The sequence below is a fragment of the Triticum dicoccoides genome, chromosome 5B (genome assembly GCF_002162155.2).
Source record: "Triticum dicoccoides isolate Atlit2015 ecotype Zavitan chromosome 5B, WEW_v2.0, whole genome shotgun sequence".
Classification (NCBI taxonomy): Eukaryota; Viridiplantae; Streptophyta; class Magnoliopsida; order Poales; family Poaceae; genus Triticum; species Triticum dicoccoides.
This window is the reverse complement of record NC_041389.1, coordinates 89,359,156-89,379,713: the sequence shown is the minus strand read 5'-3', so window position 1 is coordinate 89,379,713 and position 20,558 is coordinate 89,359,156. Positions and strand designations below refer to the sequence as shown.

General features: G+C 47.3%; 2 protein-coding genes and 1 pseudogene across 2 annotated transcripts; all 3 read right to left on the bottom strand.

The window, feature by feature from the left end:
• Nucleotides 1-1,481: 1,481 nt before the first annotated feature.
• Nucleotides 1,482-6,847, bottom strand: LOC119307540 (tRNA(His) guanylyltransferase 2-like). Its single transcript, XM_037583617.1, has 14 exons — nt 5,815-6,847; nt 4,971-5,102; nt 4,754-4,798; nt 4,461-4,630; nt 4,095-4,180; nt 3,896-4,003; nt 3,533-3,650; nt 3,335-3,464; nt 3,102-3,233; nt 2,786-2,830; nt 2,541-2,710; nt 2,184-2,269; nt 1,988-2,095; nt 1,482-1,717 (listed from the first exon to the last, which is right to left on the bottom strand). The coding sequence occupies exons 1-14, from the start codon at nt 5,919-5,921 to the stop codon at nt 1,616-1,618; spliced, it is 1,539 nt and encodes a 512-aa protein (XP_037439514.1). The 5' UTR covers nt 5,922-6,847; the 3' UTR covers nt 1,482-1,615.
• Nucleotides 6,848-6,931: 84 nt separating this feature from the next.
• LOC119309147 lies at nt 6,932-10,429 on the bottom strand (annotated as a pseudogene).
• Nucleotides 10,430-11,568: 1,139 nt separating this feature from the next.
• LOC119307539 (peroxisomal membrane protein PMP22-like) lies at nt 11,569-14,053 on the bottom strand. The gene is made up of 6 exons (XM_037583616.1): nt 13,702-14,053; nt 12,849-12,953; nt 12,671-12,746; nt 12,211-12,281; nt 11,976-12,061; nt 11,569-11,864 (listed from the first exon to the last, which is right to left on the bottom strand). The coding sequence occupies exons 1-6, from the start codon at nt 13,870-13,872 to the stop codon at nt 11,804-11,806; spliced, it is 570 nt and encodes a 189-aa protein (XP_037439513.1). The 5' UTR covers nt 13,873-14,053; the 3' UTR covers nt 11,569-11,803.
• Nucleotides 14,054-20,558: the final 6,505 nt, after the last annotated feature.

Here is a 20,558-nt window from a genome sequence, read left to right as displayed (position 1 = left end):
CTTGACTTTGTTGTAGAACTCAGTGGCGGTGGAGTCAAGCTTCTGACACTCCCCAAGTTGGCAACGGAGCCCAGATACACGAGGCTGCGACTGTGCCGCAAACGAGCGCTCAAGAATAGTCCATGCCTCGTGGGACGTCTTGGCGAAGACAACAAGCCCAGCAACGGCCGGAGAGAGCGACCCCTGGATGGAGGAGAGGTTCGCCTGATCCTGCCCTGTCCAGACACGGTGAGCCGGATTATAGACCGGACCGTGCACGCTGTCAACCAGCGCAGGAGGGCAAGGGAGAGAGCCGTCGACATAGCCAAGCAGATAGTGACTCCCAAGAAGCGGAAGAACCTGCGCGCGCCAGAAGATGTAATTGTCCGACGACAACTTGATGGTGATGAGATGGCCGAAGTGAAATGGCAGCGGCGGCTGCGATCCCATCGAGGAGACTGGCTGAGGTGAGACCACCGTGAAGACAGTCAGAGGGGCAGCCGGCGCGGTGACAGAGGGCGCGATGGCCGCGGTTGACGCCGCGAAGCCTGCCAGCGCGACGTCCTCCGCCACCAGCGGCGCAGTGGCCGAGGGCGCGACAGCCGCGGTTGACGGGGCGGCGGCGGTGTGGGCCACAAGCGCCTGCCCGGGCGAAGTAGCAGCCGGCGGGAGCGCGAAGAGGGAGCCGACGCTCTGTGTCCCGATCGGCGCCTGAAGGGAGGCGGCATCCAGCGGCCTCGAGAGAAGTGCCGCGAGGGAGGCCGGCAGAAAACCGGTGGCGGTGGAGCCGGACGCAGCGGCGGACGTCATAGCAGTCGGGCGACGGCGACGGCGGGCGCGGCGGCGGCAGCGGTGGCGGCGGCGGCGGCGGCGGCGGTTTAGGGTTTTTAGGCGGAAGCGGGCGTAACCTAGCGTGATACCATGTAAGACAATAGGCTTTGGGAGGAACCGGCACAACCCTCTAGGAGTGGCCTATCACATATATATATAATGAGGTGGTATACAACGTTACAATATACACATGTAAATACAGTCTAACACTGTCCTAGCTCGCTCCTCATCCTACAAGCGGCCGTCTCCAAGCATGGGAAATTCAATCACTGGGATCCACTGTCCACTATTTCTTGCAATATCCAACTCCCATGCATGATGCACTTTTGCTTTTTCCGGTCTAGAATCTCTTTGTCTTTCAAGCAAGATACTCGCTTTGAGAAATTCTTTAGGCCCCGTTTGGATTCTCGTTTCCGGTCATATTCGGCCCTGTTTGGTTGTCGTTTTCTTTTCCAATACACCTGTAAAAGATATGGACCTCAACTCGTTGTTTTGTCTTCCGCCGAGAATTGCTAAGCTGCCGGTAAAATACAGGTGTAAAATAAACACCTTCGTATTTGATTACAACGAATTCAAGCGCAGCCTCAGCTGGTTTACGATACACGCCTGGACCGGTCGTTTCGTTTCCAGGCGAAAAAACAAACTGTGACTGGTAATTTACATCTGTCAAATAAATACTTGTGTAGAAATGTACACCCATTCCAAGCGGGGCCTTGCAAAGAATGCAACCATATACGCATCAGAGAAACGAGGAGGATAATCTGGCACACACTAAGCAAATCAACCTACTAAGAATACATAAGGATCATCTTCTGTCGAAAACATAAGAATGCTTTGCCCAAAAGTGTGGCCCCGTGTCTACGTGGGCCACCGCCACATCCCACCGCTCATCTTCACTGGCTTCCACCTGCACCCATTTGCACTCTAAGTCGTTAACACCGTGAGAATCACCTTCTAACCCAATGCGAAAATAAACAAATTAAAGACGTCTGCTCTCGGATGCACTTCTTCCGTGGGCGACATGGGATTGAGGTGCGAACGCGAGAGCATATTTCAGTTATATAATTACTGTAAAGTTACTTTGATCCTTTCGGGGATTTTAAATTGTAAGCATCTAAATTGCCACTTTCTGGCAGCACAAACAACATTATTGTTGAACATGATTCGGACAAAATACCTTTTGATGGTAAGCACACGAACCCTTTCGAAACATAGCCGGTTCATTGTTGTAGTTCATTTGAAATCGCTGAAAAAGTAACTCATTCTTGTCCTTTGGTAATGTGTCCTTCACAGAATAATACTAGAGTTACTAAAGAATTAACTGGAATAAGTAAAAAAAAAAAACTACTCCTAAATGATGAAAGAAAGAAGACCTTCAGTATCTCCTTAGCTTTGTTTTCGCCTTCTCCAGATTTCACCAACATCCAAAAGCATGTAGTGTATTGATTTCTGTTGTGACCTGTGAATTAGCATGTAGAATGAGTCAGCTCATTTTCTTCTTATGATTTGTTCTAACTATGACAAGAGTCAAACCCCTTGCACCAGGATATCTTCAAAAAACAAGATACATGAAATGATAACACAGCATATATGTTATATAAGCGCCAAATTTAATGCATCCATACTGCTGCAGATGAATTCAGATATTACATACTGTACCACCATCGACAACTTCATAAATATTTCCAATTAGTTAAGGATATGGTCTTTAGGAGGGAGGAATAGCTCACATTCTGATTGCCTCCGGGACAAATAATCACAAACGATCCTTGGTTCTGGGTAACAGGAAACTTCTACTTGGAAGTGTGGTGGCTGCACTAGCTCTTTACTGGGGAAATATTCTTTCCACTTCATCATGTAAAAGGAAGTGAAACATGATGAACATGAAGAAATGATTAATCTGCAAAACAAGTTGCATATTTTATCAAAGGCTTGACCAGCATGTACTGTAGGAATTCATAAACCAAGTAACTACCTCTCATCTCTCTGATACAATTCAGTCTTCTCCTGGAACACAAAGCTGCGACAATAACAAATCATTAAAAATAAACATTTGTAACAAACATAAGACAGCCTGTAAGAACTGAAGAGTGCCGCATTTAAGCTTCGCTGGCCGCTTCACTTACAACTTCAACATGATCCCTTATATTGCCAATATATTCAATTCAAATTACTATTACTGATGAAAAGAGGCAAAACTGTGCCATGCGGAAACACATATTTTATTTTTATCTGTCTTTTTTGTAGTCTTCTCCATGCAAACACAGCTATTCTCAAGGAGTAGATCATACCTGTACTCATTGTCAAAACCATAGCCAAAGATAATATCAGGAAATTGCTCCATCATCAATGAAGCACAGGCGTTCATCAATCTTAAAGCAGTCTCATCATTTGGCTTGTCAAATGAATGGACCAGTGAGAATCTGGGGGAAAAAATAATTCTCCATCTTGATAAGATGATATAATTATCTAAATGGTATTGTCACATGTGTTTAAATAAATAAGAGATCATAGAAGTCCTCACTGATCAAATTGGCAGGCGCTAATACGAACAATGGTCCAATTAGAATATGGAAGCCTATGGATGTTGTCAAACTTCTTCACATACTCATATCCATATTTTTCTTTCCCCCCAAGACACAGGTAGTCTGATGCTGTATATATCCAAAGTTGATAAGAGTTGGACTGGAAGCATACCTAAAACTAGAATGATTCAACTAACCTTCTCCAAGAATGTATTGATGGTTTTCCCAAAACTCAGGACCTATGAGATCAAAATTTGACACTGTAATTGCCTCACGGGTTCTTTTTATGGGATTCCCACAGTCATCTGTTTTGACCTACAGTAATATGTATGACTTTTTCAGTATGCGAAGTGAACCTAACTGGGTTAGTTGAACTTAACTAAATGTTGAGAAAAAATATGTCCACAAAATGAAATGCAGTAAGCAAAACCTTTCATGGTCACTGGTATACACCATGCAAACAATAATTGTATGAGAAAAATATGTAAATACTAAATACCTCACTGAGACTGAGCAGGGACATAAATAATGATGAACTTATGAATGCTTGATAGCATTACCTTATCTCGATAAACACTGGATCCTTTCCGAAACATAGCCGGTTCATCATTATAGTTGACTTGAAACTGTTGCAAAAGCAACTTGTTCTTGTCCTTAGAAAATGTTCCCTAAAAGAAAATAGACGGTTCACGAAAAAACAAAAAATGATTCATACCAATGCCACAAAAGACAAGTATAGCCCTAGATAATTTAGATGACCTTCAATGCTTGATGTGCCTCTTTTTCAGTTTTTCCAGACTTCACCAACGCCCAGAAGCATGTATTGTACTGATTATTTATATGACCTGAAAAAACACAAAATTAAATATGTTAATCTTCATCCATTAAATCAAATAGAAAAGTAAGTAGCCAAGGAACCAGACACAGAAATCTCATTGACGTGACGCATAAAAAACTATATTTATTATATTAGTTAATGTTGATGAATATGTATAATTTCTTTTAAAGGGTAAATAACATACATAATATGATTTTATTGTCAAGGACATCAACACACATAATTACACTATATAAGTATCTTATTATTATATTACAGAAAAGTCGATTTTGGTTCAAGAAGCTTACAGTCCACTTGTCTCCATGCCAAATAATCACGAATAGTATTTATATTTGGATAGCATACAACTCGCCCATCAAAATATGGAGGCTCCTTCAAATCATTATTAGGAAAGAAATCTTTCCACTTCATATCGTACATAGATGTGAAGTGAGAAACACATACAGAGATAATTTTGCTGCATACATTTGTAGAGAGGTCAATAGCATGATGAGATTTTATAATTAAATTGTGCAAATAGATTTGGGTATGGCAATATCCTAAAATACCAAGTGAAGAAGTGAACAGATAAATAACGTGCCTTTCCCGCCTTTTATAGAATTCAGTTTTCTCTCTGAAAACAAAACTGCAAAACAAACAGAAATATAAGAAGCAGAGATTATATCCAAAGAATGAACAAAATGCTCTCAAAAAGTAAGAATGGAGCCCGTGCAATTCAAAACCACTTGCATATAATCTTTTTTATGAAAAATCTGCAAACAATTTCATAATTTAACTTTGATAAGAAGATGTTATACCTGTACTCATCACTAACACCATAAGCAAACACTATGTCAGGGAATTCCTCGAGCATAGAAGTGGCACATGCGTTCATCAATCGTAAGACTCTCTCATCATTTGGTTTCTCAAAGGCATGCAACTCCGAGAATCTAACAAAAATAAAAATGAAATTAGTGGACACTGGAAAGAACAAATATAAACTATAGCTAAATACACGTGTGTTGCAACGGGACAACAGATAAATTTATATAGTTCGTGATATGAGCTAAACTGCAAAACCGCGAAGGATAAGGAACCTTCAATTTCTGTCTCCCGTGCGGTTCCCTACAGGGAGTAACTACCGTGGTCAGCACCACACAGGAAGCTTTTGTGCCCCCATGGTGAGGCGCCGACCAAGGAAAAAAATGGAGATGTAGCACGGCAGAGTGCTCCTCCACGACGCAAGGGGCCAAGCATGACGACGTGTATGGACGCTGCGACAGCCTATTCGCGCACTTCCAATCCAACAAACCGCTTTAGATCCGACGGTTCTGGTGTTATGGTGGATGAACGACCACCAATCCAACTTAATGATTTGTATAATTTGGAGCATCAAGTTATCCTCATATTTGCATAGTGAAACTTTCTTTGCATGTTGTTAATCCTCACAAAAAGACACTGGTACACAAGGTAGCCTAATAGCTAGGATGGTTGATGCAGTTGCTTAACCAGTAGTAACCATGTCAGTGTAAAGCTAGGAAGTGAGCAGAATGTTAACGGTTAGAGACTATCCGATATTAGAAAGCAGCAATCACTCAACATGGCTGTGGAAACATTGAGTATTTCCATATTACCCATTTAGGAGGAAGAGATGAATTATACCGGTGGAAATGGCAGCCATCGATGCGGACGACGATCCAGTTGGAGGCCGGGAGGTGGCGGTGGAACTCGAACTCCCTCTTCACATACTCATACTTGCTATTGGCCATCACCACAAGACACCTCCCTCCTGTTCCTGGAGAGAATCATAGCAAAGGGTCTAGCACTTGGGTGAAATCTGACTTTATGCACTGCTGTCACATGACATATACTACACACATGAATTGAATTAGGAACATACAAACATGAATTTGACATAAAACATACAAACATGAATCATCCAACTCAAATCATTAGTTAGTTGTACATTTATCATGGCATAACACGAAAGGTGGAACCTGAAGATCAATCAGCTAGCAATGGAAAAGGAGAAACAGTCACTTCAAATTGAACTGCAAAAACGTCTTATATTCAGTTAGAAAGGTAGTAATATTTTAGGTTTGACTGTTAAAATCAACGACACAACGTAACAGTACCACTATATTCCCAATCAAAAACAAGGTTTGGGACATCTATCATGCCAACAAAACCACTAGTACTAATGTGTTAACCAATTTCGGCCAGTATAACCAAGACAAAGCTCCTGCTCTCTATAATTGCATGTTACTGCTAAACTTTGATTTCAGGTCAAGACAGCGCAGATAAAACAACTTAATCTTTTCCTTTTCATATAACTTCAGTCATTGCATGTTTCACTGCTAAGGGCATTTCTAACCGATCCCCTATCCGGCGTTAGTGAAAGATAAATTGGATTTTACTCCCTTAGAGCATCTCCAGTAGCATGAGTATATTTGGATGTCTATATATTCATATAGACAATGGTCTAAAAAGATTCCCTCATATACACATCCAGTTTTGCATCAGAACATCTATATACAGGGACCATGACAGGTGGGCCGTTGCTCGGGAGAGGAAGAAATCATAACTACAGCTGAGTTTAGACAACGCCTTCACATTGTCCAGGCGTGGACATTGTCGAGGTCGATTTAGAGGATGTGTATATTTGGACAACCATATAGACAAGCTGTTGGACGCCTGTTTTAGACTCGCGTCGTGGAAAACGAGTATAGACATCCATATAGACAAGCTATTGGAGATGCTCTTATGCCGCACCTAGCCGATCCCCTAAAACGCATAAGAGAGGATAAAATTTACTCCGACCCGCACCAAAGGAGTAAATATACTCCACCGAGACGGGCTGAAGGATAAATTTCAGCTCCCTCTCGCCTCCTCCCTGCTGCTCCTGCACGCCGCTGCTGCGCTGCAGCAAGCGTACCCTGTGCCAAGCTCGCGTAGTACGACCCTGCGACTATGCCGCCAAACCACTGCTCCTCGTCGAGCTCTAACAGGTCACCGGAAGACATGTAAAACTCCGGCGCCAGTCACGCGACTAGAAGAATAATCTGCTGCTGCTGGAGCGCCACGATGGCCACGGTGACCGGAACCTGCAGCTGCTGGAGCGCCACGACGGCCACGGCGACCGGAACCTGCTTCTGCTGGAGCGCAACGACGGCGGCGGCGACCGGAACCTGCTGCTTCTGGAGCGCCACGACGGCGATGGTGACCGGAATCTCCTGCTGCTGGAGCGCCACGACGGCCACGGCGACCAGAACCTGCAGCCGCTGGAGCGCCACGACGGCCACGGCGACCAGAACCTGCAGCCGCTGGAGCGCCACGACGGCCACGGCGACCGGAACCTGCTTCTGCTGGAGCGCAAGGACAGCCACGGCGACCGGAGCCTGCTGCTTCTGGAGCGCCACGACGGCGGCCTTGATCTCCCGCGCGCTGTCGAAGCTGAAGGAGCCGGCCGCGAGCACGGGCAGCATCCGCCAGGTGGGGTCGGCGAAGTTGAGGCAGGCGGTGTGGCCGGAGAGAGCGAGCACGGCGGCGTCGTGCGCGTGCGCCACCATCTCGGCAGTGTTGAAGGTGCTGAGCCAGAGCCTGGAGCCCTTGATCAAGGGAAGGAGGTGAGCAGCCCTGGCCCTTGCCTCCGTTCGTGCACGGACGCGCGGCCTCGTCGCACCCCTGCTCGCCCCCCTGCACCACCGACGAGCTGTATATGCAATTGTCCCGATTTTGTTTATGTCCGCCGACGAGCTGTCGTTTCTGTGGCCGACGAGCTGTTGTTTCTGATATCAACTCTGCCCACCAAGTGGTTGACAAAATGCATACCAAGTGTTCGATAAAATGCATAGTCAGTTGTAAGTTTTACTCCGATATATAGGGGATCTGCTAGGTCCGGCCAAAACTTAGTGGAGTAAAAATACTTCACTAAGGGTTTACTCCGCCGGATCCTCCGTTATATACAAGGGATCGGTTAGAAATGCCTTAACATGTTTAAACCAAAACATTTACTCATCCGGAAAAAAAATCGAACTACAATTTGTAAACATTTGCCCCTACTGGCATTATCACAAACACCTATCAAGCAAAATCTTTTCACATGTAAACTTGCATATGCACTGGAAAAATCTTGCAGCAAGCACTCATCAATAAATAATCATCATTATATTCTCACAATATGAAATCTACAGCAAGTGCTCATAAGATAAAAAAAATCAGGAAAAACAAACAGAGGATGCAAGAGGAAGGAGGGGTGAGGAAGGACGAAGGAGCGGTGGCTACCTGCCTATGGACTGGTCGCCGGCGTAGCTCCGATCGGAGGCGTTGATGGGAGGAAGATGCTGCTGGTGGGAGCGGCTGCTCGACGGAGGGCTGTTGGGATCCTGTACAGGCGTTGGCGCAGCGGAGGATTCGGCCTGCTAGACGCAACGCGGCGGAGGGGCGGCGGCGGCTAGGAGTAGTCGCGCTCGGGAAGACTCTTAGCAACTCGAAAAGAAAATCCGATATTTGTTTAGGTTCAGTTTAAGATCAACGTATCGTTCGGCATACTGCAAACGTGCGCGATGAGCCCAATTCTGTTGTTTTTGGATACCGAGTACAACCAATATTTGGTCATTGTCTCAAGAAAAAACAATATTTGATCAACCTCAGATCAAAAGAAAATAGTACTGTATTTGGTAAACCTGTCGAACACGACATGTCTATTTATTTATTTATTTATATTTTTTGAAAAAAGGATTATCCTATTTATATTTATTTATTAAGAGCAAACATAATAAGACGATGTAAGCAGGCTATAAGGACACCTTCAGCGTGCAGCTACACAAAGTGTTGCGACGGCATCGGCACCTTAAGGATGCATGTGGCGATGTTACAATCGTGCACGTTGGAGCTGCAACCGGCATCTGTTTCGGTGAATGCCACAACCACGTATGCCGGAGCTACGACTCATCGTCGGCGATGCTACAACCATGTATGATGGAATTGTGACCCGTTGTCGGCGACGCTACAACCATGTGCACCAGAGCTGTGACCCGTTGTCGGTGATGCTACAATTTCATCGCCGGTGAGGCTGCAAGCACGCGAAGTTGCAACTAGCAGCGTCGTGCGCTGGGACCGGCGACAGTGTATGCTAGGACCAACAACGATGTTTGCTGCAAGAAGCCTTGTCGATCGCGTTAAGGCTGCAAATTGCAACTAGCAGCGTCGCCGGTGAGGGTGCAAGCACACGAAGTTGCAACTAGCAGCGTCATGCGCTGGGACTGGCGACGGTGTATGCTAGGATCAACAACGGTGTTTAATGCAAGAAGCCATGTCTGCCGCGTTAAGGCTACAAGCACTAGCACCCGGGAGCTGCAACTCACGATGGTGTATACAAGGACCAGGGGCGGTGTGTGCTTCAACAATAGTGGCGAGGCTGTGACCCCATAAGAGGGAGCATGTTAGGGAACTAGATGTCTCTCTCGATTACAAGCCCGAATTACAGTAGCTAGCCCTGGTTACAAGCACGAAATGGGATACAGGAAGAGGAAAGCGAGAGGAAGAAGAAGAGAGCCGCCGCCGCCGGGTTCGTGATCCTTCGCGGATGAGTTGGTCGTTGTTTCTGCCCACATACTTGTAGCTGCAGCGGCCAGAGGATTCCTAGCCGATTCCTCCGCGAACTAGTAGTAGTCTCACAGAGGGCTCAATCACAGTAGCTATTACAAGAATCTGGATACACGAATGAGATGAAGTGGAAGAGAGAGGAGCCGCCGCCGTTCCGTGCCGTGATCCACTGGATGGAGGGTAGTGGCGAGTCGTCCCGCTCCTGCACGCTGGTCTTGGGGCTGACGTTGTTGGTGGTTGGCACCAGGGTGACGATCTCGGCGGCAACCTCCTGGTGGATGAGATCGACCATGGGCTCAGGGTGGACGGTGGTGGTGGCGTCCTGGATCTCGTTGAGGCTGACGACGGTAGAGACTTGGGTCGAGCCATCCATCGAACAGTTGATGGGCGCCCTGACAATGTAGGCAGTGGACGCATCACAGATGACCTCGAGGACCTCCGTGGACTTGGTGGTGGAGGAGGAGACGCCGGGGATGGGCGCAGGTGAGGCATCCGTCGTGGTTGAGGCCGCCGGATCGACAAGCGAGGTGACCACGGGAGGGTCACCCACTCGTGCAATACCCAACGTTGAGCTCATCTCGTCTGCCTGAGCACATAACCTCTCGAGATACCACAACAACTGCTCCTTGGCAGACATGGCATCCCACTCAGGTGGTTTGACGGCGGGCATGGCGTCGTCGCCGGTGGAACGGAGGAATCGGGTGTGGACGAAAAAAATTGGGGAAAATTGAGGGGTGGAAGGGTGGTGGCCTGGCTCTGTATACCAGATGTTAGGGAACTAGATGTCTCTCTCGATTACAAGCCCGAATTACAGTAGCTAGCCCTGGTTACAAGCACGAAATGGGATACAGGAAGAGGGAAGCGAGAGGAAGAAGAAGAGAGCCGCCCCCGCCGGGTTCGTGATCCTTCGCGGATGAGTTGGTCGTTGCTTCTGCCCACATACTTGTAGCTGCAGCGGCCAGAGGATTCCTAGCCGGGGCAGGCCCATGTGATGTGCACAGGCAAGCCCACGCGCAAGTATGGGCTAGGGTTGGGCCCTGACAGAGCACGTATGCGGCAAGCCATGGTAGTGCGGATGGCGGTGCTGCAAGCTACAACGACAACGCTACGAGCCCGAGGCGGCAGGGCTGCTAGGGGCACGGTTGATGCGAGCGTGTGTGCAGAAGAGCGAAGGGGGCTAGTGATATTGCTGCGAGTGGAACGAAGCTATGGGCGGAAGGCAAGGGTGTGGGTCCCCCTGTTGCGGGGTGGTATTGGACGAGAGAAGACAAACCAAATCAACGCTAGAGAAGATCGTGGACTTACATGCGCGTGGGATCCTACGGCCCGGGAGGCGGTCGGTCAGATGCTGCGCCGGTCAGTCGGCACCTAGCAGGGCCCATTTATCTATCACCTTCTGGCATCTCTACCTAGTTAAGAAGTTTGTTGCATCAAAGATTACTTGGAGCATCCAGACAACATTCTGTGCAATTTCGCTTAGGATTTCACGAGACATGAGGTTCACTTCTGCTTTCTATATTTAGATTCAGTTTTGCTAAAGCACATCTAGATGTGACATAAGTATTGCACATCTAGGTCCTATGTCATTGATCTTACGTCGAGATTTGTGTGGATATTTTCCTTTTCTTTTTTTTCCTCTTTATGTTTGATTCACTCACTTAGATGTGCAATAACTAAAGCCCATCTAGATGTGCCCTAGACACCCATTTAGATTCTACAAACCTCAGAGCATGTTCATTTATTTCCACGCGTCAGATCCCAGTAAAGTCCCTATTTTCCTCCCAAAGGAAAAACAAACATGGTACCTTCTAGAGGATAATTTTTGCTTTGTAGGTTTTTTTCCCAGTGGCAAGAAAGGGACTCTTCACATTGACATACTCACATACTTAGTTGAAACATTCACTCTAGGTTCTCGATGCTCGAGGGGTTCAAATAGAAACATAAATACAAACTGAGTGATAAAAATGAACTGAGAAAATCACTAGTGGATACTTAATTAGCTAGAAATACAATGTAGCACTAGCCCCTTCCTTCCATCCTTCTTTTATGCATTCTTACTAGCGCCGGCAATGGATCTTGCTGCTTTCAGGTTCAGAAACACTGCCCTGTAATTGCAGATCCAAACCGGCAGGATGAGTACATCAAGCATTACTGATAATCTTCCATTTAAAACTTCTAAAAGAAAAATCAAACAAGGAGATTAATCAGGGCCATACCAGCATGATGCAACGGAGCTGGCGAAAAGAACTCGGAGCTGGAGTGGCATGTACTCATAATTGATCCAGCTAACTATTGGCCAGAACTGCATGCAGCCACAGAAAGGTATATACACGCGTTATATATTGCTCATGTATTCAGTATTCTAAAGCTTTTCGAGGGGCAGAAAAAAGATAAGCAGACTAGAAATATCCACTACAAGCAAGACACAAACTAGGTGATGGATAGTGATACCTTCCAAGCTGTCAATTGGATGTTTGCAAAGTCCTTCTTGACCTTGCTCTTTACTTGCCCGAATGGCCTCCCTGAAATTTTTAAAAATTACTTTCCATGTTGCCATTACTCGCTGAAAAAAGGAAGTTCAACAGAGAATGGATGAATACACTTGCAGTCCGATTAATGCACAAGACTTGGCCAGGGAAGTGCCTACAATCCTAAATAGCAATAAATGCATTTTTTCCTCGGCAAAATTCAAAACAGTAACCTACAGCCCCAGGAACTCACAACTGAACTGGCACTAGCATTTTTATTTTTATTTTGGAAAAGAAGGGACAGACCAAGTTGTAGTCATTTTGTAGAAATGAAATGACATCTGTACATATACATGAAAAGAGCTGCCAGCAAGATTTCTCTTGATATCTGTACATATAGAGGAGTTTGATGGAAAATAAAATATGCATTCAACTTAGAATACCTTCAACTACCAGACCGTAGTACATCATGAACATCATATTGTTCCATGGTGATACAGTTAGCTGCTCCACTATGACCTGCATATATAGTGCAAGAATACCAGTTAATTAATTGAGCTGCGAGAAAATGATGCATGGTCCATGAGTAAATGCCAAGATCAAAGATAGTTGCATGCATGCCTTCTTGGCTGTAGTTTCTTTTCCTTTCTTCTGTCCCTTGAAAATCTTGTCCATAAGCTTGTGGAAAAAATGACCGAATGGTCCTGCGTATGCAAATCCATAGAGCTGTTTGTTTGCCAATCACATAGTCATAATACAAGTTAGATAGTACTAATTACGACAGCATATATAATATCAAAAGAAGAGTAGAATGAATGGATTGCTTAAGCTCTTTGGTGCATGCAGTACTGAACTAAAAAGACAGACATTAAGCATAAGGTCAAGTCCTTCATCTACCATTAGTTTCTGCCCGATTCAAAAGTCAAAACACGTCACTCGCATCTATAAAATAAGAATGATAATATAATCTTCCACTCTAGAAAATCAGTAGATAAACTCATAAACTGCAGATTTTGTGCAAAAATATGACCTTTTGCATACTGTACAGAGAAAACATGAAAGGGAAAGTAGGATTAGTACATACACAAATTAGTCTTTTTGTACCGTTAAAAAATTATCATAATTTTGTATGGTTGTTTACAAGTGCTGCTAATAATACATATTGTACATCTATGGAAATTTACACAATTATTTGAAAACTCACAATATGTAATTTTTGTGGATTGCCGTTTTCTGAACTTAAACATAATACTAGTTGTTAGGTACTGCTGCTGAATTAGATTTGTGGAAATTAACAAGACAAGATTACTTCGTTGGTTAACCTTGATTCATCAAATAGACGGCAGTTGTACTAACACTGTATGCCTACTTTGCGGGGTAGGTGGCCGGTGGGGATGGATCAAGAGATGCAATGTATGGATCGGCAAATTGCAAACAAGCAAGAGAAATGAGAAAGCAGTGACAAGCTAGGTACCATTATGAGGAGGAGCCTCCTGAGCTGGAGCTTCTTGACGCCGGAGATCTTCTGGGCGACGGCGTCGCTGCAGCCGGCCAGCACCCCGGAGGTGATGGCCTTGGTGCGGAGCGGGTGCTTGGAGAGCTGTCTCATGTACGCCTGCCCCGCCATCGCCGCCACCTCAGACATCGCGCGCGGAGAGATGGATCTGATCCCGGCGCTTTGTGCGAACGAATCAGCTGCTCCTCGATCTTCTTCCTCCCCCGACTCAGACCCCCACCGCGTGCAGCGTGCTGATTTATTATCGATCAATTCAGTCTGGTCAGTCTAGACGCGGGGTGGTTGGTGGGTAGGTCGGGCGAGTTAAGTGCTTGGTAATTGGAACGCTGTGACTCGCCACAAGCGAAGAAATCGAAAGGAAACGGGCAGAAGCCGGCGATTGAATAATCAACGGCCTGCAGCCAATCGGGCATCAGCTTAGCATATTCTTCTAATTTAACTTTTAGTTAGTCAAACTTAGTGACCACGTTTATAGGACTAAACGTCCTTTTTCCAGTCTAGCGAGAAACATAGAGGTGATGACGAATTTGGATGCTACTTTCTCTGAAATGAGAGTAAAAAGCATAAGCATCACTAGTGTGGTGGCAGCAGAAATTCATCACTTTTCTTATCGGAGTAGAATGCAACTTCAAACACTCACATAAAGCATTGTATGCGTGTGATCCCTTTTTGACGAAGGGCTCATGCCGTGGGGCATCACTCCCCTCTTGCTCCGTCCCGAGGCGTGCTCGCATGGCGGATGCAGAACCATGCGGCGGCATGTTCAGAGTAACCCATGTCGACACGGTAGGCGAGAAAGGGCTCGGTCCATGGTGCAATTACAGCCATGACTTCGTGAGCCGACGGTGTTTCTTCGAGTGCTGAACCTCCGATGGTTTCTTCGTCTGGTTCGATAATAGGAGGGATGATCTTTTCCGGACCATTGGTCTCCGCGTCCTTGCCACTATCTTGCCAGACCACGGATGGTTTAAAGAGTCGTTCCAAAAAGGTGTTCTGAGGGATAGAGTCGCGTCTAGCGCCCATCCGGGCAAGCACGCCGGCAGCTTGATTGCTGCCTCTAGAGACATGATGGAACTCCAACCCCTCAAACCGGGTGGATATTTTGAGGACGGCATTTCGATATGCTGTCATTTTTGGATCATTTGCGTCGAATTCGCTGTTGACTTGGGGGATAGCGAGGTTGGAGTCTCCCCGCACCTCGAGCCAATGTACACCCATTGATATTGCCATCCGAAGTCAGTGCAACAAGGCCTCGTATTCGGCCGCATTGTTGGAATCGGTGTACATGATTTGAAGTACATGCCGAATATTATCGCCGGTGGGGGATGTAAGAATCACTCCAGCCCCCAATCCGGCAAGCATCTTGGAGCCGTCAAAGTACATCGTCCAATGTGAGTACGTACTGTATTCCCTGGGGAGTTTGGCTTCCGTCCATTCGGCAATAAAATCCGCCAACACATGCGATTTAGTAGCTCGGTGTGGTTTGTATGTAATTTCGAAAGGCAGGAGCTCAATAGCCCATTTGGCTACGCGGCCAGTGACAACCCTGTTGTTAATCATGTCGTTCAGTGGTAATTCAGATGTCACCGTGACCGAACACTCTTGAAAGTAGTGTTGGAGTTTTCGGGATGCCATGAAAACTGTATAGGCTATCTTTTGGTAATGCGGATACCTAGATTTGCACGGGGTGAGTACTTCTGATACGTAGTAGACCGGCTTTTGCACCCAGAACTTGTGACCCTCTGCTTCTCGTTCGACGACGGGAACTGCGTTGACCACCTAATTTGTGGTCAAGATGTATAACAGGATTGGTTCACCTACGCCGGGCGCTGCTAGTATGGGGTTGTGATACGTCTCCAACATATCTATAATTTTTGATTGCTCCATGCTACTTTATCTACTGTTTTGGACTATATTGGGCTTTATTTTCCACTTTTATATTATTTTTGGGACTAACCTATTAACTGGAGGCCCAACCCAGAATTGCTGTTTTTTTGCCTATTTCGGTGTTTCGAAGAAACGGAATATCAAACGGAGTCCAAACGGAATGAAACCTTCGGGAACGTGATTTTCTCACCGAAGTGATCCAGGAGACTTGGAACCTACTCCAAGAAGTGCCAGAGGTGGTCACGAGGGTGGAGGGCACGCCCCCTACCTCGTGCCCCCCCTGTTGCTCCACCAACGTACTCCTTCCTCCTATATATACCTACGTACCCCCAAACGATCAGAACTGGAGCCAAAAACCTAATTCCACCGCCGCAACCTTCTGTATCCACGAGATCCCATCTTGGGGCCTGTTCCGGAGCTCCGCCGGAGGGAGCATCCACCATGGAGGGCTTCTACATCAACACCATAGCCCCTCCGATGAAGTGTGAGTAGTTTACTTCAAACCTTCGGGTCCATAGCTAGTAGCTAGATGGCTTCTTCTCTCTTTTTGGATCTCAATACAATGTTCTCCCCCTCTCTCGTGGAGATCTATTCGATGTAATCTTCTTCTTTTTGTGGTGTGTTTGTTGAGACCGATGAATTGTGGGTTTATGATCCAGTATTATCTATGGAAAATATTTGAATCTTCTCTGAATTCTTTTATGTATGATTGAGTTATCTTTGCAAGTCTCTTCGAATGATCCTTTTTGGTTTGGCCAACTAGATTGGTAGTTCTTGCAATGGGAGAAGTGCTTAGCTTTGGGTTCAATCTTGCGGTGACCTTTCCCAGTGACAGAAGGGGCAGCAAGGCACGTATTGTATTGTTGCCATCGAGGATAACAAGATGGGGTTTTTATCATATTGCATGAATTTATCCCTCTACATCATGTCATCTTGCTTAAAGCGTTACTCTGTTTTTAACTTAATACTCTAGATTCATGATAGCGGTTGATGAGTGGAGTAATACACTACGGGAAACTGCTTGTCGTGGTTCTAAGTCTGACAGTAGAATAGGGGGTAGGTATGGAGAGGCAAGATCCTAGCTATGGAGCAGTTGTAAACACAAGGGATGCACGAGTTCAGGCCCTTCTCGGAGGAAGTAACAACCCTACGTCTCGGAGCGCTGAGGCGGTCGAGTGGATTATATGTGTATGGATTATAGGGGTGCGAACCCTTTACACTGAGGGGGGGGTGGCTTATATAGTGTCCGCCAGACCCCTCCGGCCCTCAGTAATGCAGGGTTTAAAGTACGTTAAAGCTAGGCGTTACTGGTAACGCCTTACATAAAGTGTCCTAAATGCCATAAAGACTACTTAATTACAGACCGTTTGGATGCAGAGTGGCTCTTGATCTCCTGGTGGTCGAGTGAGTCTTCATGGTCGAGTCCTTCGAGTCCGTCGAGTGAAGTCCCTCTTGGTCGACTGGAAGGCAGTTTCTTCTGAGAGTGTCCTTGGGAAGGGTACTTGGGTCAGGTCTATGACCCTACCCTAAGTACATGACTTCATCATTAGCCCCCGAATGGATCGAGGTTTGAGTGAGGAAGGAGTTGATAATATTTCCGACCTGCTTTTGTGTTCTGGACATGCATCATCTTGGACCAATAATCTCTTCGTGGATAACAGCAACTTTCCTTTCAGTCGCCTTGATCCATTCTTTCCTCTCGTCGAGTGAACTTTTGAACTTAGTAATTTCCGAGCGACGGGCCGCAGGAAATCTCTCGTCTGACAGATTGATCTGCTGTTAGTGGATTTTGTGGGATCCGAATTTTGGGGAAGCGCGCGAAGCGGGGTGGACCGCGGCGCTCGGATGGGATAGGGCATAGACGCCTTGATTCCCGCGCCGTCTTTTTTGCCACGTATCGCGTACGCGCAACTGTTTCGGGGTGTGATTGGATTGCCTGGGCCCACTTGTCATCCACTCGGAAGCGGCCCTACAAAATGCGCCCGGCGAGGGTTTTTAAACAGTACTCCCCACTTCTCCTTCTGTCCTCTCCGCCTCCGCCCACAGCGCCTGTTCTCGCCTCCGCCCAACCACTCCTCGTACACTTCACCGGCAACAATAGTGAAGGAGAAGACGGCGGCTCTGGAGCGCGCGAAGAAGGCGACGGCGACGGGGAAGGCGAAAGGGAGAGCGACTAGTCGGGACGGATCCTCGTCAAGGTCCCGCCTGCCGCACGGTTCGATTCAAGGGGATTGGATCCGCTCGACCATCACCGAGAGGGATCTCACTGAGATGGCCAACGAGGGTTTAATCCCCCACGGGGCGGCGAGGCTCCCGGGGAACGAGTGGCAACCACAGCCGCAGGAGGGTGAGTGTGTTCTTCTGGCTACCCACGTTGACCGTGGGTTCTCCCTGCCTCCGAGTGTTTTCTTCCGTGGTTTCTTGAATTTCTTTGGGGCGCAACTCCACCATTTCAATCCGAATTCCATCGCCTACCTTGCTGCCTTTGTGTCCATGTGCGAGAACTTCCTGGGCTGCCGACCGCACTGGGGTCTGTTCAAGCACATATTCACTTGTCGTTCTCAGACAGTGAAAAAGGCGAGTCCAGATGATGATAAGACTAAGGTTATTCAGATGTGTGGGGGTCTGGGGATTCAGATGAGGAATAAGAGCACCTTTCCGGCCATGACCCTCCCTGAGTCGGTCAGAGGATGGCAGTCGACTTGGTTCTACTGCCAAGACGAGTCGACGCCGGGGCAGTCGAGTGGTCTCCCTCCGTTCTCCATGGACCGAGCGAACAAGCCCTCTTCTCTGAAGGTGCTCCCTGAGGAGAAAGCCCAAGTGAAGATGTTGATGGAGCGTGTAGTCCAGTTAGTTCGGGAAGGAGTGACGGGTATGGACCTTCTGGAGGTCTTTCTTAGGCGACGCATCCAGCCACTTCAGTACCGAGGCCATTGTATGTGGATGTACTGTGGAACCGAGGATGAAACTCGGGTCCATCCAGAAGCAGTCGACGACGCCACACTGGAGAGGTGGATGGCCGCGATCACAGGGAATAAAGACAACCCTCGAGGAGCCAGGAGGATTCCGCCACTCGACCATTCTAGCACTCCAGACAAGGTATGCCCACTTTATCCCCAATTGTAATCTTGTCATACTTATTCTGCTTTCGCTGCAAATTGGTCGATTGATCTTTATTTTGCTATCTGTCAGGACACCACCGAACTATACTCGATGCCCAATGGAGCACAGACGCCGACTGAAGAGGAGGAAGGAAGTGGGGGCGAAAGCCAGGAGGAGTGGGACTCGGACGCTGCTGCTGATGATGATGATGACGACTCTGATGGGGAGGAAGAAGAGGAGGAGGAGGAGGAAGTTGCACCGCCTCGCTCGGAAAGGCGCTCGAAGCTCGTCCATGACCCTGCAACCGAGCGTGGTAAGGGGGTCACAACTGTCGTTCAGTCAACCAAGCGCCCTCGAACCACTTCTCCGGCACTGACCGTGAAAGCTCCGAAGCAATCCAGGGTGGCACCGTCGAAGCCGGCCAAGGTCTTTCCGAAGATGAAGGTGGCGATCCCCACCATCTCAGGGTAATGACGCTACTTGAGTTTTTCTGTTCTCCATGAACTTATTCTTGGTCGACTTATGAATCATCCGACTGACTTCTGGAACTGCAGCGCTGCTACTTCTGATACCTCGGCCAGGGCTGACGATCATGAGATGGAAGACGCTGCCACTTCGAAACCTGGTACGACTTTCATCGTTCTATCTTCAGTCGATTGACTTTTTGTCTCTAATTTTTGATTCTTTTCTGTAGCTCCGCCTAACGTCGTTATTACCCTTCCTGACGACGACGATGAGGAACTACTGAAGCAGAGGAGGAGCAAGAAGACGTCTGCTGGCAAGGCGACTCAGAACGTGCCGGCGCCCGAGACATTGGTCGTGGAGGGAGAGAACACCACTCGGCCCACCGTATCTTTTGCGGTGCCATTGACGAGTGTTCACCCCACATCATCGAGTGCTGCACAGCCTTCACTTTTCTTGACCCACTACGTCCCAGAGGATCAAGCCAGTGCTGCGAAAGAAGCGATACGCCAGGCGGGAGTCATGATGGAGCAAGTGAAGGCCATCCGAGAAGCCAGCCAGGCAGCCTATGACGCCAGTTCCGCTCTTCAAAGTAACGTTCAGGTCAGTCGGTCATCGCCTGTTCTATTAGGATATGATATCGGAAAATTCTTTTTTCTGAAATCCGTAGTAATTGTCCTGCACCCACTGGGTGTGTCGATTGGAATTCCGGGTTAGTGGGGGCACGCTAAGTGCACCCACTGGGTGTAGTCCCCAAGGCTATGGTGGACTGCTGGCAGTCGACCATAGGCTTTATAAGTTTTTCCTTCATTCGACTAGGTCGAATGGATTTCTCAAACCGCTGGGGGCACGCTGAGTGCACCCACTGGGTGTAGTCCCCGAGACTGTGGTCGACTGCTGGCAGTGGACTACAGTCTGAAGAGCAACTCCTGTTTTTTTTGTTGGTCGACTGGTTGACTCTTGACTTGATAGAACTAGTGGGGGCACGCTGAGTGCACCCACTGGGTGTAGTCCCTGAGACTACGGTTGAATGTTTGCATTCAGCTGTAGTCTTAGAAACGTATGATTTTTCTTTAGTCACTCGGGAGTGACTTGTCTTTGACATTTGTCGATTGGTTCTTCGTAGAAATCCTGCGACCTTGCGGCTCGTTACACCGACCTTGCGGCTCGTTACACCGTAGAAATCCAACTCGAGCTTGATGTGAAGCTGGTCCAGGAGAATTTGGCGAAGGCAAAGGAAGAAGCTAAAGGTATGTTTGGTGAGGCCTTGACGACTGCTTTTGCCCCTCATTTGTTTCAAAGTCTGACCTTGCTGTAACTTTGCAGGCAAAGTAAAGGAGGCCCAGAAGAAGAAAGACCTTGAG

Excerpts from the sequence above, each read along its gene's own strand:
- LOC119307540 (XM_037583617.1), bottom strand. The coding sequence starts at position 5,921 with ATGGCCAATAGCAAGTATGAGTATGTGAAGAGGGAGTTCGAGTTCCAC. Across the intron at positions 4,181-4,460 it reads GGCATGGAGACAAGTGGACT|GTCATATAAATAATCAGTAC; the intron begins GTAAGCTTCTTG and ends GTGTTTTTTCAG. Across the intron at positions 1,718-1,987 it reads CGTGTGCTTACCATCAAAAG|GTGGAAGCCAGTGAAGATGA; the intron begins GTATTTTGTCCG and ends AAATGGGTGCAG.
- LOC119307539 (XM_037583616.1), bottom strand. The coding sequence starts at position 13,872 with ATGTCTGAGGTGGCGGCGATGGCGGGGCAGGCGTACATGAGACAGCTC. Across the intron at positions 12,062-12,210 it reads TCCAATTGACAGCTTGGAAG|TTCTGGCCAATAGTTAGCTG; the intron begins GTATCACTATCC and ends GGCTGCATGCAG. Across the intron at positions 11,865-11,975 it reads AGCTCCGTTGCATCATGCTG|GGCAGTGTTTCTGAACCTGA; the intron begins GTATGGCCCTGA and ends CTGCAATTACAG.